Source organism: Takifugu rubripes, chromosome 13 (assembly GCF_901000725.2).
Source record: "Takifugu rubripes chromosome 13, fTakRub1.2, whole genome shotgun sequence".
NCBI classification, from domain to species: domain Eukaryota; kingdom Metazoa; phylum Chordata; class Actinopteri; order Tetraodontiformes; family Tetraodontidae; genus Takifugu; species Takifugu rubripes.
In genome coordinates, this window is record NC_042297.1 from 18360041 (window position 1) to 18371382 (window position 11342).

General features: G+C 45.5%; 2 protein-coding genes across 3 annotated transcripts; one reads left to right on the forward strand and one right to left on the reverse strand.

Annotated features, from left to right (window-relative positions):
* Nucleotides 1-1535: 1535 nt before the first annotated feature.
* On the reverse strand, nucleotides 1536-4638 carry calca (calcitonin/calcitonin-related polypeptide, alpha). 2 transcript variants are annotated; one of them, XM_029845818.1, is made up of 5 exons: nucleotides 4157-4638; nucleotides 3977-4068; nucleotides 3766-3894; nucleotides 2594-2775; nucleotides 1536-2260 (listed from the first exon to the last, which is right to left on the reverse strand). In XM_029845818.1, the coding sequence occupies exons 1-4, from the start codon at nucleotides 4277-4279 to the stop codon at nucleotides 2613-2615; spliced, it is 507 nt and encodes a 168-aa protein (XP_029701678.1). In that variant the 5' UTR covers nucleotides 4280-4638; the 3' UTR covers nucleotides 1536-2260; nucleotides 2594-2612. The 2 variants fall into 2 exon arrangements, with proteins under 2 accessions (XP_029701678.1, XP_011608487.2); XM_011610185.2 differs by lacking the exons at nucleotides 1536-2260; nucleotides 2594-2775 and adding an exon at nucleotides 2793-3390 and having other exon boundaries at nucleotides 4157-4635.
* A 3593-nt stretch (nucleotides 4639-8231) lies between these two features.
* Nucleotides 8232-10896, forward strand: cyp2r1 (cytochrome P450, family 2, subfamily R, polypeptide 1). Its single transcript, XM_003969957.3, has 5 exons — nucleotides 8232-8468; nucleotides 8769-8910; nucleotides 9017-9649; nucleotides 9755-10084; nucleotides 10185-10896. The coding sequence occupies exons 1-5, from the start codon at nucleotides 8232-8234 to the stop codon at nucleotides 10400-10402; spliced, it is 1560 nt and encodes a 519-aa protein (XP_003970006.1). The 3' UTR covers nucleotides 10403-10896.
* The last annotated feature ends 446 nt before the right edge of the window (nucleotides 10897-11342 follow it).

Genomic DNA, 11342 nt, shown 5'->3' on the forward strand with positions numbered 1-11342 from the left:
AAGCCTACACTAATTATTCAGACACTAATTAGCTCATCAATTGGTGTCAAAATGAAATCTTAAGTATTGGATGGTGCTGAGTAAACCACCTGTTCATCTTTGGCTGATCCTCTTTTAGGGTCACTAATGTCAAACCTAAATACAAGTGAATGAAAAGGGGACCAGCTTTTTACACGCAGACATTAAAACAAAAATATTAACACATTTGTCAATCTGTCTTTGTGAGGACTTACTCAATAGGTAGCTTCCAGCCCCAGATCATAATCGCAACACAGATAAATGCCTCACCTTAATGTAAACTCAATTCTAACCTTTAAAAGTCTTAACCCTCTAAAAGCCCCTTGAAGCTGTGTGCCCCAACCAAAAATACCCCCTCTTTACTCCTCCTTAACAAGTAGTAGGACAAGTAGGTTGTCCCATAGATTGACCCAATTTCTTACACTTGCTCTCAGGCCTCCCTTTACTTGGTGTCCAGAGGTTCAGAGCTGACTGTGACCAGATCTTGTTTCCCACTCCTTCCATGGACACACACAACATGCTAGGTCCTTTTGTCGTATCCAAGGTTAGCCTTTCCTGTTTGGGGTAGCTAACGACACACTGGCTGGCAGCGTACATGGTCGCAGCCAGTGTCTGACCACATATCGGTACTCATACTACACCTCTCAGTACAACTGACTCCTCAGAAGTGGAGCTGGCTCTGCATACACGTTGCTGTGTTGATATCACTTCCACAATGTCTACAAAAGGACACCTGTAGTCTTTAAAAAGGTTCTGTGCCAAACAACCAGGTAGAGGGCAACATTTCCACTACAACAACAAATTTTATCCCGAAAATGGTCCAGGAGTAGAAAGACTGCACTTCTGACAACAGATGAGAGTGAACCCTGAGTATTGCCTCAGCCTGAAGGGAAAAACCTTCCATTTCTGAGTCAGGACATAGACAAGATGGACGAGCGAGGGCTCATCTCAGCAGCATGATGATCTTTGGATGGCCAAGAGAGACGATTCGGACCTGTGTTGCTCTCTACTACTAAAGACGGTGCTGATACTCTGGCTCATTGGGCATCCCACTGTTTTTGAACAGCAGCAGGGTGGAGCGTACAGGTGGAAGGAGACATTCTTTCAGACACCTTAAGGACTCCAGGACAAGGAGGACATTGAAAATGTTCTATTAGAATTCCGCCATCACGCTGGCAGTCTGTTAGTGATGTCATCAAAGTTTGTACAAATGCATCTTCCTACCAAGAGAGCAACAGGCTGGTGGGCAACTAAAACAACAGGTCTGTCAATTAGAGGAGACGAGCAGCCATGAAGTTCAGAGTCTGCTGCACAGGAACTCCAGAGACAGTGGAAATACTCAAGGGGGCCGATGAGCCTAAAACAAATTAATCAGGAAAGTGACTGAAGGCCACCATCCGTTAAAAAAATAAACACCAAACTTCCTGACACACAATTCTCAAAAAGTCATGATAGCTGATCAGAGGTGTTGCACATAGAAGTTTAATATTGTTATTCCTGGTACACAAGAAGTATTTAATTCAGATTAAGATGACTATTGGACAGAGACTAATAAAATTACCAACTTAAAAAAAATCATAAATATCATAGACACCGAGCCTTTTTTAAAAATAATATAAACTCAATAAGCTTGTGATACATCTGTGTGTTCTATATCATTAATTTTGTTTTACCAGACTTATGCAGGACTTGCTGCAATGTTATATATCTCAAAGCTTTATGATTCTAACTGATATTTTCACATTATTATAGCTCTGATGTCTCAAGAGCTTACAGACACTGGGGGTGCAGTAACGTAATTTAACCACTAGGGGCCAAAATGAGGCTAGAAAGTTAGAAAGATACTCAAGCATACAGTATATAATCACAAAGCAGTACTAGAAGCCACAGGTAGCTAAAATACCATTTATTCACATTATTTCACATCTATTACAGTCATCAGGTAATGAGTTTACACTGGCATTGTTCGTTAAAGTGAAATCGAAACTGCCAAACATCGAGGAACAAGACGGTCACAGTTGTTGACAGTTTTGCTGATGGTCACACTGACCGGAGAAAATCTTTTGGGATTAGTTTCCCACTATGGCACAAGGTCACTTTTTTATTTTTTGAATCCAGACTTTTAATAAATAACAATAACGTTCTGGCGCTAACATGAAAGTAGATGGATCGTGTTTCAGCGGAGAATATACCACGAGGAAATGCTGCCAGGTTCTGGTGATGATGCAGGACAAAGGTGCTCCTGAAAGAAAGGAGAAAAATGAAATTTGCCCAAATGTGTATCAGTTGTGTCTGAAAGTTCATTTTTACGCCCGCTGTCTTTCTCAGATCACCATAGCAACCCCGATTCTGCCAGCCATAACTTCAGAGACTGAAAGGATCAAATTATAAATATACAAAAAAAAACATATTGTGAGTGGTTTTAGTGTCGACCGCTGTAGACGTCGATGGTGAACCTCTTTAATCCCACACAGGCAATTTAGAGCTTCAGATAAGATAAAGATTTTTCTCCCCATGTTGTTTTTTTCCACATTACTTTACTATTTCTAAGGCTCAAGTGATGGTTGTGACTTACTTGGTGTCCGCTCTGGTGCTCACACGGGGCTTTGCCGCTTCCGTCTGCCAAAGGCCTGAGCGCCCACGTTGGTGGGGACGAAGTTGCTGTACCCGAGTCCTCCTGATCGGCTCAGGAAGTCGGCCAAACGGTGGGTTACGCATGTGGCTGTTTTGCACGCCCGCTTCTGTACTGTTGTATTACTTAAAAATAAAATAAAGAATAGCAGTGAAATGTGCTTCATTAGGCTACTCTAAATGTTCACATTCCAAAAGAGAGTTCAGCAGAGTCGGTAAAATTTAAACACAAGGTAATATCTGTATGTCCTGTCGAGGGAGCCGTGCTTACCATTTCCCCCCTGCATTTCTGAATAATTATGTGATTTAAAAAGTTTCCATTCAAATCTGACTTTATTGGAGCAGAATCGTAGCTGCCACAGAGACAAAAAGCATAAGGATTTTTGGCTGTTTATAGATTTTATTGTAAGAAATTATTTTTTTTGTTCTACCACACTTCTGTCATTAATAAAATGATGGTTAAAAAATAAAAAGGGTGTCTCGTGACTTTGGCCGCACAGCTGGATCGTCATGCGTGAACAGCGGTCGGATGGAAAAGCAGACGGTCGATGAGACGGACAGTTTCAATTGTACGGGCTGTCGTAGTTTTGGTATTGTTCGGGGAGGCTTCGCTTCCTGCCGGGCGTCCCCGCTCCCACGTTGGTGCGCGGATAGGTTTGGAGTTTGTGAATGTCCTGGGAAAGTTTGCCCAGCACGCACGTGCTTAGCCCAGCGCAGCGCCGCGACACCGGCCTGTCCACACTGTCAGAGATGGAGACAAACATGCAGACAAACTTACAGCGACACCAACATGCAGAATGAGCGAACGTTGTGTTGCCATGCTGCGTTTCCGGTTCTGTAGGAAGGCTTCACATGCATCACGCTGGCGTTCATTTCTGTCCAGTGGCGTTGAGTTAATGCTGAATGGATGGGTGAATGAATGAATGAGTGAGTGAGTGAGTGAGCCTCATGCATTACAGGATCATTGCAGAGGACAGTCATGCGAATGTCACCATATACCTTGATAAAAACAGCAAACAAGTTGGAGCTGCTGAGCTTTTAAAAAAAAGTGTGTTACATCTGTATCTTATCCCACAAGCGGGTGCATCATTTGAACTGTTTAAAGCCATTTGGTACCCGTCTCCGTCGGCTGTCTGGGGGTCTTCATCTGAAGGTATCTGCAGAAGCTCCTTGACGGCATTGAATAACCTCTGTGCGTCATCGCTCGATAGTGAGACTCCATCTGAGACAGACTCTTTACTGGTTCTGAAAACACACCTTTGTTCAGTGCAAGAGGGCCTTGACGGACCTTACATCCATTCATACAGGGAGGATGCAGCGAGCGTACCTGGATGGAGCTGCCTGCGAGAAGTACATCGGACAAACAAGCAGCGCGTACGCCAGAAGCAGCGTCCCGGCTTTCAGCATCACGTTGGTCCCCTGTGGAGAACGGTGTTTTCATGCAGTCCTCGGTTTGGTTCCCTCTCATCAGCCTGTCCTAAACAAACAGGAATGACTGACTACTCACCGCTGGTGGGTGGATGTCCTGGTCCTGAAGAGTCGCTGATATTCTTACTTGTGGCTCTGCAGACCTCTGAACGCACGCAAGGGTTTTATAGACAAACCTCCTGGGTTTCAGGACCAGCTCCATCCTGTTTTATTGGCCAGTTCATCTCTCTTACTTCGGACTGCCAGCCAATCATGAGTCCAGCAAATGGGCGTGCACAGAAGCGACACGGATGAATGGTGACATGTGTGTGTAATTCACCTGAAGGATACCAGGACATCCCCTGGCATCATTTGCAGTGAAAATCAGCCTTATGTGGGACCGCGGTGAGAGGGAATATGAATTTGGTCCGACCCGAAAGGAAGCTCTCAGTCCACATTCACATGCTGTCTTACATCAAATACTTCATTTAAACTTAAACTAATTTTGCTTAAGTACTTGTTACTAAACATCAATAGCTACTTTATACCTGCATTGTAAAGACAAACATATCAACATATCACATAACAGTATCAATCCTGCTCCTGATGCCTGATAGTTGATCAACATGATGCATGTCTGTGGGATTAGCGTATCGTGAGTTCTCCGCAGAACCAAGTGTCTTCTGTCTGTTTGCGTGTGCTAATTACTGAGCTGCTGGTCTCTGGCCATCATCTAATTCCCCTTATGTAACAATACTGAATGATCCACAACAAAGCATCCTGCCTCCAACATATTTATCTATATCTGTTGACTTATTTGACGTCACGAGGAAACTCATTAGTGTGAATAAGACCATTAGCACTGTTGAGAGCAGGTTATTACACAGGAGAGCGTCGGCAGAAATACACACAATTATACAGACGTTGTGCCTCACCGTCAGCGGCTCGGCCTCCATATTTAACCAGTAAAAACCATCCTTCCCCACCACTGCCTGACCAGGAACATCAGTTCATACAGAAGTCCAGGGGGGAAACATCTACTGTCAGGAATGCAATTAACTCACACTGTTCACATCCCCTAATGTTAGGCATGAATTGGCCTGGAAAATTAATTACAACACAGGAGAGCATTCATGACACAGAGGGCGCCGTTATGCTCCTCTGCATCGCTCATCAGCGAGTCGCAGCTGAGTCACTGGGAATTTGTCTTTGCACAAAAGATGAGCGGCAAGGCCGCGGGCGGGCCGCTAAAAGCCCCCGGTGAGAATTCCCGTCAAAGTTGTTTCATATTGACACCTAAAATTGTGTGAGGAGGCAGCCAGGGTTGACAGCTAGCACACCCAGATCAGCCAGGATGTTACAAGCACCTGTCTGACGGTTTAATCGGCGCTGTTGGCAGAAAGGGTGGGCGCCTTATTGTCTGCTATCATTTCTACAACAAAATCTGTGGCCACCTCAGAGCCAGAGCCAATAATTCCCCAATACTTCATTCACTTTTTGGTGGCTTAGCCATCTCCAAAGGTTCATGAATTAACACTAGAGTGCCACCTCATGAAATGCTCCTCTGCGATCAGAGCATGAACCATCTTTGCACTACTGAAGATGATTCCCTCTGTTGTTATTTAGCCTAAATGCTAACATTTAGTATGGGATATGCAGACTGAACCATGCGCAGTTTGGGGTCAAAAGCTGCCTCCTCTTGGCTGCAGGGGAGCGTTTCTTCCTCGCCAGCTTTGCAACAGGATACCAGAACATGCACTTCATCGAGATGTCACGCCTGGCATCTGTCACTGACACTAACAGGATAGCAGGTTTGGCAGGCAGGTCTGGATAAAGTAGGATTCTCTCATTACTCTCTTCTGTTTGCCTTTTTTTTTCATTGTGGAAAAATCCGCATGATGGAACCCAAAGTGCCTCCATTTCATTCAGATTAAAGCTGGACCGATGATGGAGATGATTAGAATGACGTAGACAATCAGAATCACTTTCTGATGAGGATGCTTTTTTATAATGTTTTTTTTTAGTTCTGGTGCAGAATAGAAAGATGAGGCAGGAAGAGGAGATTAGGGGAAAAAACAGATTAGGAAGAGTTGCAGTAATTAGAGAATGAATGGGGAAATAAATGACAACTAAGTTACGTAACAGAGGAACGAATCAGGAAATTGTATCTAGTAATTGACAACAAATTCAGACAGAACGTGTAGACGTAAAGTAGCTCTTAATTGTTTACTTTCCGCCTTTTGAAAGGAGATATTGTAAAACCTGACATTTAAAGCTCACGGAAACACAAAGTAAAACCATTACCAAAGATGTACACCTTCTGCTGTCAGCCAGAGGGCAAACTACAGCTTCCAGGGACATTTAAGCATCTGTCCAGTGGTTACACAGGGATTAAAGGGCCTCCTGCCATCCCTGCCATGATGCTCTTAGGAAGGAGAAGGTTCTGGACAGCATTAGTGAACCCAGGAGCAGCAGGTAATTCAGTTTGTTTTTCCACGCAATTTATAACCCCGGTCGCCCAGATGGTGAATGAACAGTGGTCCAGGGACCAAAAACAGGAAGAACGCTCTTCAAATGAATTTATAATTGAAAGACTGATCGATTTCTCCCACATATGCACTGACACCCGTAGGAGAAGTCAAAACCTTTCAAGTTGAAGTGCTGCAGAAAATATCCTAAACAGCATCCCAGTCGAAACCCTCCATTCATATCTAGCTTTTCAAAAACTGGGGGCAATATTCTGCTGTTTCTTTAATCCCAGCTTCACTTGTCTTTGGTGTTGAGCTTAACCCAACTGCTAACGAGGTAATGCGATTGTAGCAAAAGGTTCATTCGATTATGCTTGACTGATGTGTTTTACGCTACCAGCAGCTCTGATGGAGCTGGCAGGAAGCATGCTAACAATCTGCAAGGATCTCCTCATTAGGTCAGCTCAGAAGAAATCTGAATGAAGAGGCCTGCAGAGGCCAATCGAGAATGTAAGAAAAAAACAGGTCTAGTCTTCTTAGCAGGACGGCACGGCTCAGAGGAACGAGCATGACGATGTAACCACAACATTTAGCCTTGTTCACAGAGATTACCCTCCTGCAAAAGACCTCTCGACCGGCAGGAACCTGTGAATAAATTAATAGATTTTTTTGTATCTTTTTTGACTAAAATGTTATTGCAACTACAGCTTTACGCCCTGTGGTTGGAACAGTCGTATGCATGTGGTTACAGGTCGTCGCACACCCCTCGCTCGCATTGAAGCTTTAACTTTGGAATGTGTTCTCTGCTGTCACCTTTGACCTCTGACTAGAAAGCGTGACCTGATCTGTGACCCGTTGAGGTGATAGAACCTGCAACAGTTTACTGGGGCAAAGTTTATCTGCTTCACACTAGAAGAGCACCAAAATATGTAAAAAATATTTATCATCAGCTGAACCTATCAGCTAACTTGCACACTACTCACTATATACAATAAATCAAGGGTTCAATGCTAAATATGGATGCATTTTTGGAAGCCATTCAACTCTAGTGTCCAAATCCTATTCACTTTTATTCATTTATTTATTGCACTATTCTGTCATTGCTACAGAAGTAAATACATTTTTCAATAATGCTATAATTAAAAATAATGGTTTGTGCTAATGTACGAATTGTAAAAATAAAGCTGTAACTTTAAATCGGATTTCTAAATTCAGAGGTCTTTCAGTAACGTTATTATATGTGTTTTATTGTTTCATTTACAATTAAAAAGATTCATATCACATCCATTATAAGAATCAATTTGCAATACATTTGTGATCTTATCCAAAACTGTTAAAAAAAAGTTAAGTTAAAACGTGTAGGTGGTTAAACGTCAGTCTTTATTCTAGCATCTTTAAACGTTCCCGACCGATCAATGAGTCCATACGTTTAAAATGGGACCCAGGTCGTTTTATTCCCCCCCCCTCAACAAACACATACAGATGTTCGGTCCCGCTGCTCCTTTTTTGTTAAAACACCGAGTTGAGTCGCATTATTGATCGGAGCGGAACGAAGTTCAGCAGTAGTTAACCTTGACTTTCTGGCCAATCTTCGCCTGAGAGGCGGGGGATGGAACATGTGCAAGATGATAGCCTTTGTGCCTCGGCTGCACCGAGGGGAGAAGCCGGAGTCAGCCGAGCTGGAGACCAGCAGGCAATTCCGCGGAGATGGTTCCAGCTCAGTCGCCGCCTCTGGTGCCCCCCTCCCGGGATCAGGCTCTGCTCGGGCTGGCCTGCCTGACGGTCGCTTTTCTCGCGGTGTTACTGGTTCGTCAGCTGGTCAAGCAGAGGCGTCCGCCGGGATTCCCCCCGGGTCCTTCGCCCATCCCGATCATCGGGAACATCATGTCTCTGGCCACCGAGCCGCACGTCTTCCTGAAGAAGCAGAGCGAAGTTCACGGGCAGGTAAACCCTTTTTCACACCTATTTTTTTGGAGCTGTTGCACTTCGAACTTTGACAGATCCCGCACAATAGGCTTGGCGCGAACTTGCAGCTCGCCTGGAAACAGTTATGAAACCGACAAAAAGACACACCTCCTATCTTAAGGTCCAGACAGGCAGAGTTGACGACAGTCAGTCTGCTCATTAAATCTCCCAGAGTTAACGCCACATTCCTTCTTCAAGGAATTTGATTTCCATGATAATGGGCACAGACATCAGGAGGAGGGGGTGTCAGCTCTCATGTCGCCTCATGTTGTCTTGCAGATTTTCAGTATCGACCTGGGCGGCATCTTGACCGTGGTGTTAAACGGGTATGACTGCATCAGGGAATGCCTTTATAATCAGAGCGAAGTGTTTGCCGACCGCCCGTCGCTACCGCTGTTCAAAAAAATGACCAAAATGGGCGGTAAGACCCATTGGGACCCCTGCGGCGATCCTGCAGCTCGGGCCACATCTCCAGTATCTGAGCAAAAATGCAGCTGACGTGGCAACTAAACTGTTTTTGTCCCAAGGGCTTCTCAACTGCAAATACAGCAAAGGCTGGATCGAGCACAGGAAGCTGGCCTGCAACTCTTTCCGTTACTTTGGCAGCGGCCAGAGGCTCTTCGAGAGGAAGATCTCGGAGGAGTGCATGTTCCTCGTCGACGCCATTGACCAGCACAAGGGGAAGGCCTTTAATCCCAAGCATCTCGTGACCAACGCCGTGTCCAACATCACCAACCTGATCATCTTCGGCCAGCGGTTCACCTACGACGACCACAACTTCCAGCACATGATCGAGCTCTTCAGTGAGAACGTGGAGTTGGCGGTGAGCGGCTGGGCCCTCCTTTACAACGCCTTCCCATGGATCGAGTATTTGCCCTTCGGAAAACATCAGAAGCTTTTCTTTAACGCAGCTGAGGTGTACGATTTCCTGCTGCGGGTCACAAAGGAGTTCTCGCAAGGCAGGGTCCCACACATGCCGCGGCACTACGTCGACGCCTACCTGGATGAGCTGGAGAGGAATGCGGGGGATCCAAATTCCTCATTCTCCTACGAGAACCTCATCTATTCGGTGGGTGAACTCATCATTGCGGGCACAGAGACCACGACCAATACCCTGCGCTGGGCTATGCTGTACATGGCGCTCTACCCCAATATACAAGGTCAGTGCGACTTGAGACGTGCTTGTGGACCCAGTCTGACGTTCCATTTTACGGTTATGTTGTGTTACGTGCGCCTAATTGTCTGGTAATCTCTTAATCACAAAGAGAGGGTGCACAGAGAGATCGACAGCGTCCTGGCCAACGGGAGGATGCCCACGCTGGAGGACAAGCAGAAAATGCCCTACGTGGAGGCTGTCCTGCACGAGGTCCTCCGATTCTGCAACATTGTACCACTCGGCATTTTCCGCGCCACCTCTCAGGACGCAAATGTGAACGGCTACACGATTCCCAAAGGCACAATGGTGATCACGAACCTGTACTCTGTGCACTTTGACGAGAAGTACTGGAGCGATCCAGGCGTTTTCTCACCACAGAGGTTTCTGGATGCCAACGGCAACTTTGTGAGGCGCGAGGCCTTCCTGCCGTTCTCTCTGGGTTAGACTCTCTCTGTCGTTGTTACAAATACAGCACATGAAAAAAAAAAAGGACAAATTTGGGATTACCTAATGTCTAACTCGTGGATTTTTGTTTTCAGGGAGGCGTCAGTGCCTGGGAGAGCAGCTGGCCAGGATGGAGATGTTCCTCTTTTTCACCACTTTGTTGCAGAGGTTTCATCTGCAGTTCCCCGTGGGAACCATTCCCACCATCGCCCCGAAGCTCGGCATGACCCTCCAGCCCAAACCGTACTCCATTTGCGCCGTCCGCAGGCACCAGAAGAGCCTCATCTCTGTAACCACTCCTTGCCACAAGTAGGCTTGGGAGCACTTAGAACTGTTCGGGAAGGAATTTTTACATTTCCAACAGTTGATGCAACTGCACGACACAGGCGTGAAGCAGCATCGGGATCCCAATTAACGGGTACGGAACATGGCAGGCAGCCTAAGTAGCGTCTAACATACAGACAAGTTGCTCTTTCTGTGGCTACTACAACATTGCACATGCACATTAGGTTGAGGTATCAGACGAGATCGACATTGGTGCTCACAGGATGTCCAGGGGACAAAAGTACACTACTGATTTAGAGCTGCAGCCAAGAGTTTATCTGAGCCAGACTGCAAAATGTACACGAACCTTGGTGCAGCCGCTGCGGGTTGAAGTTTATATCAATGATTGATAGTAAGTACACCTACGGTGGTTCATGGCCCTGCCGTCTCGCCGTTCCAGGTCAGACAAATTAGATCACCGCGCGGGTTTTCGGAGAAATGTTGCTTTCCAAGAAAGTTCAGACCGGAGCTGGAGCTGGAGCTGGAGCTGGAGCTGGAGCTCGGCCGGGACTGAATTCCACACTGTTCCAAGCAGGAGGGAAGAGTTCCAAGAAACATCTGTGGCTTATAAAATCAGACGGTGGAGTTCTAGAAACTTTCTGCAGCACCGGTTTCTGCAAAATGGTGCTTATCAGTACTGTATGTTTGTGGGTGAGGGTGACTTTTTGATGAAGGGATTAGGTCTTTTTTTGTATCCATAAAGTTCTTCCTAACGAAACAGAGAATTCACTGTCTTCATTTAGCTCTTTTACCACTAAGACCAAGTCATAATCCAATGTCTATGACACTAATCCTGCGTTTCAACCTTAATTACGGGTCAGCGTTTATGAAGGACTATGAATATAATGTTTGATTGAGTTTTTAAAACACACTTTAGAATCTGTAGACTGAAACAAAGATCACACATACACACACCAATGAAAGTCAAG

Coding starts and splice junctions, on each gene's coding strand:
- calca (XM_011610185.2), bottom strand. CDS start 4,279: ATGGAGCTGGTCCTGAAACCCAGGAGGTTTGTCTATAAAACCCTTGCG. Junction 4,069..4,156: donor AGGACATCCACCCACCAGCG/GTGAGTAGTCAG, acceptor CGTTCTCCACAG/GGGACCAACGTGATGCTGAA. Junction 3,895..3,976: donor TCGCAGGCAGCTCCATCCAG/GTACGCTCGCTG, acceptor GTGTGTTTTCAG/AACCAGTAAAGAGTCTGTCT.
- cyp2r1 (XM_003969957.3), top strand. CDS start 8,232: ATGGTTCCAGCTCAGTCGCCGCCTCTGGTGCCCCCCTCCCGGGATCAG. Junction 8,469..8,768: donor AGAGCGAAGTTCACGGGCAG/GTAAACCCTTTT, acceptor GTTGTCTTGCAG/ATTTTCAGTATCGACCTGGG. Junction 8,911..9,016: donor AAAAATGACCAAAATGGGCG/GTAAGACCCATT, acceptor TTTTGTCCCAAG/GGCTTCTCAACTGCAAATAC.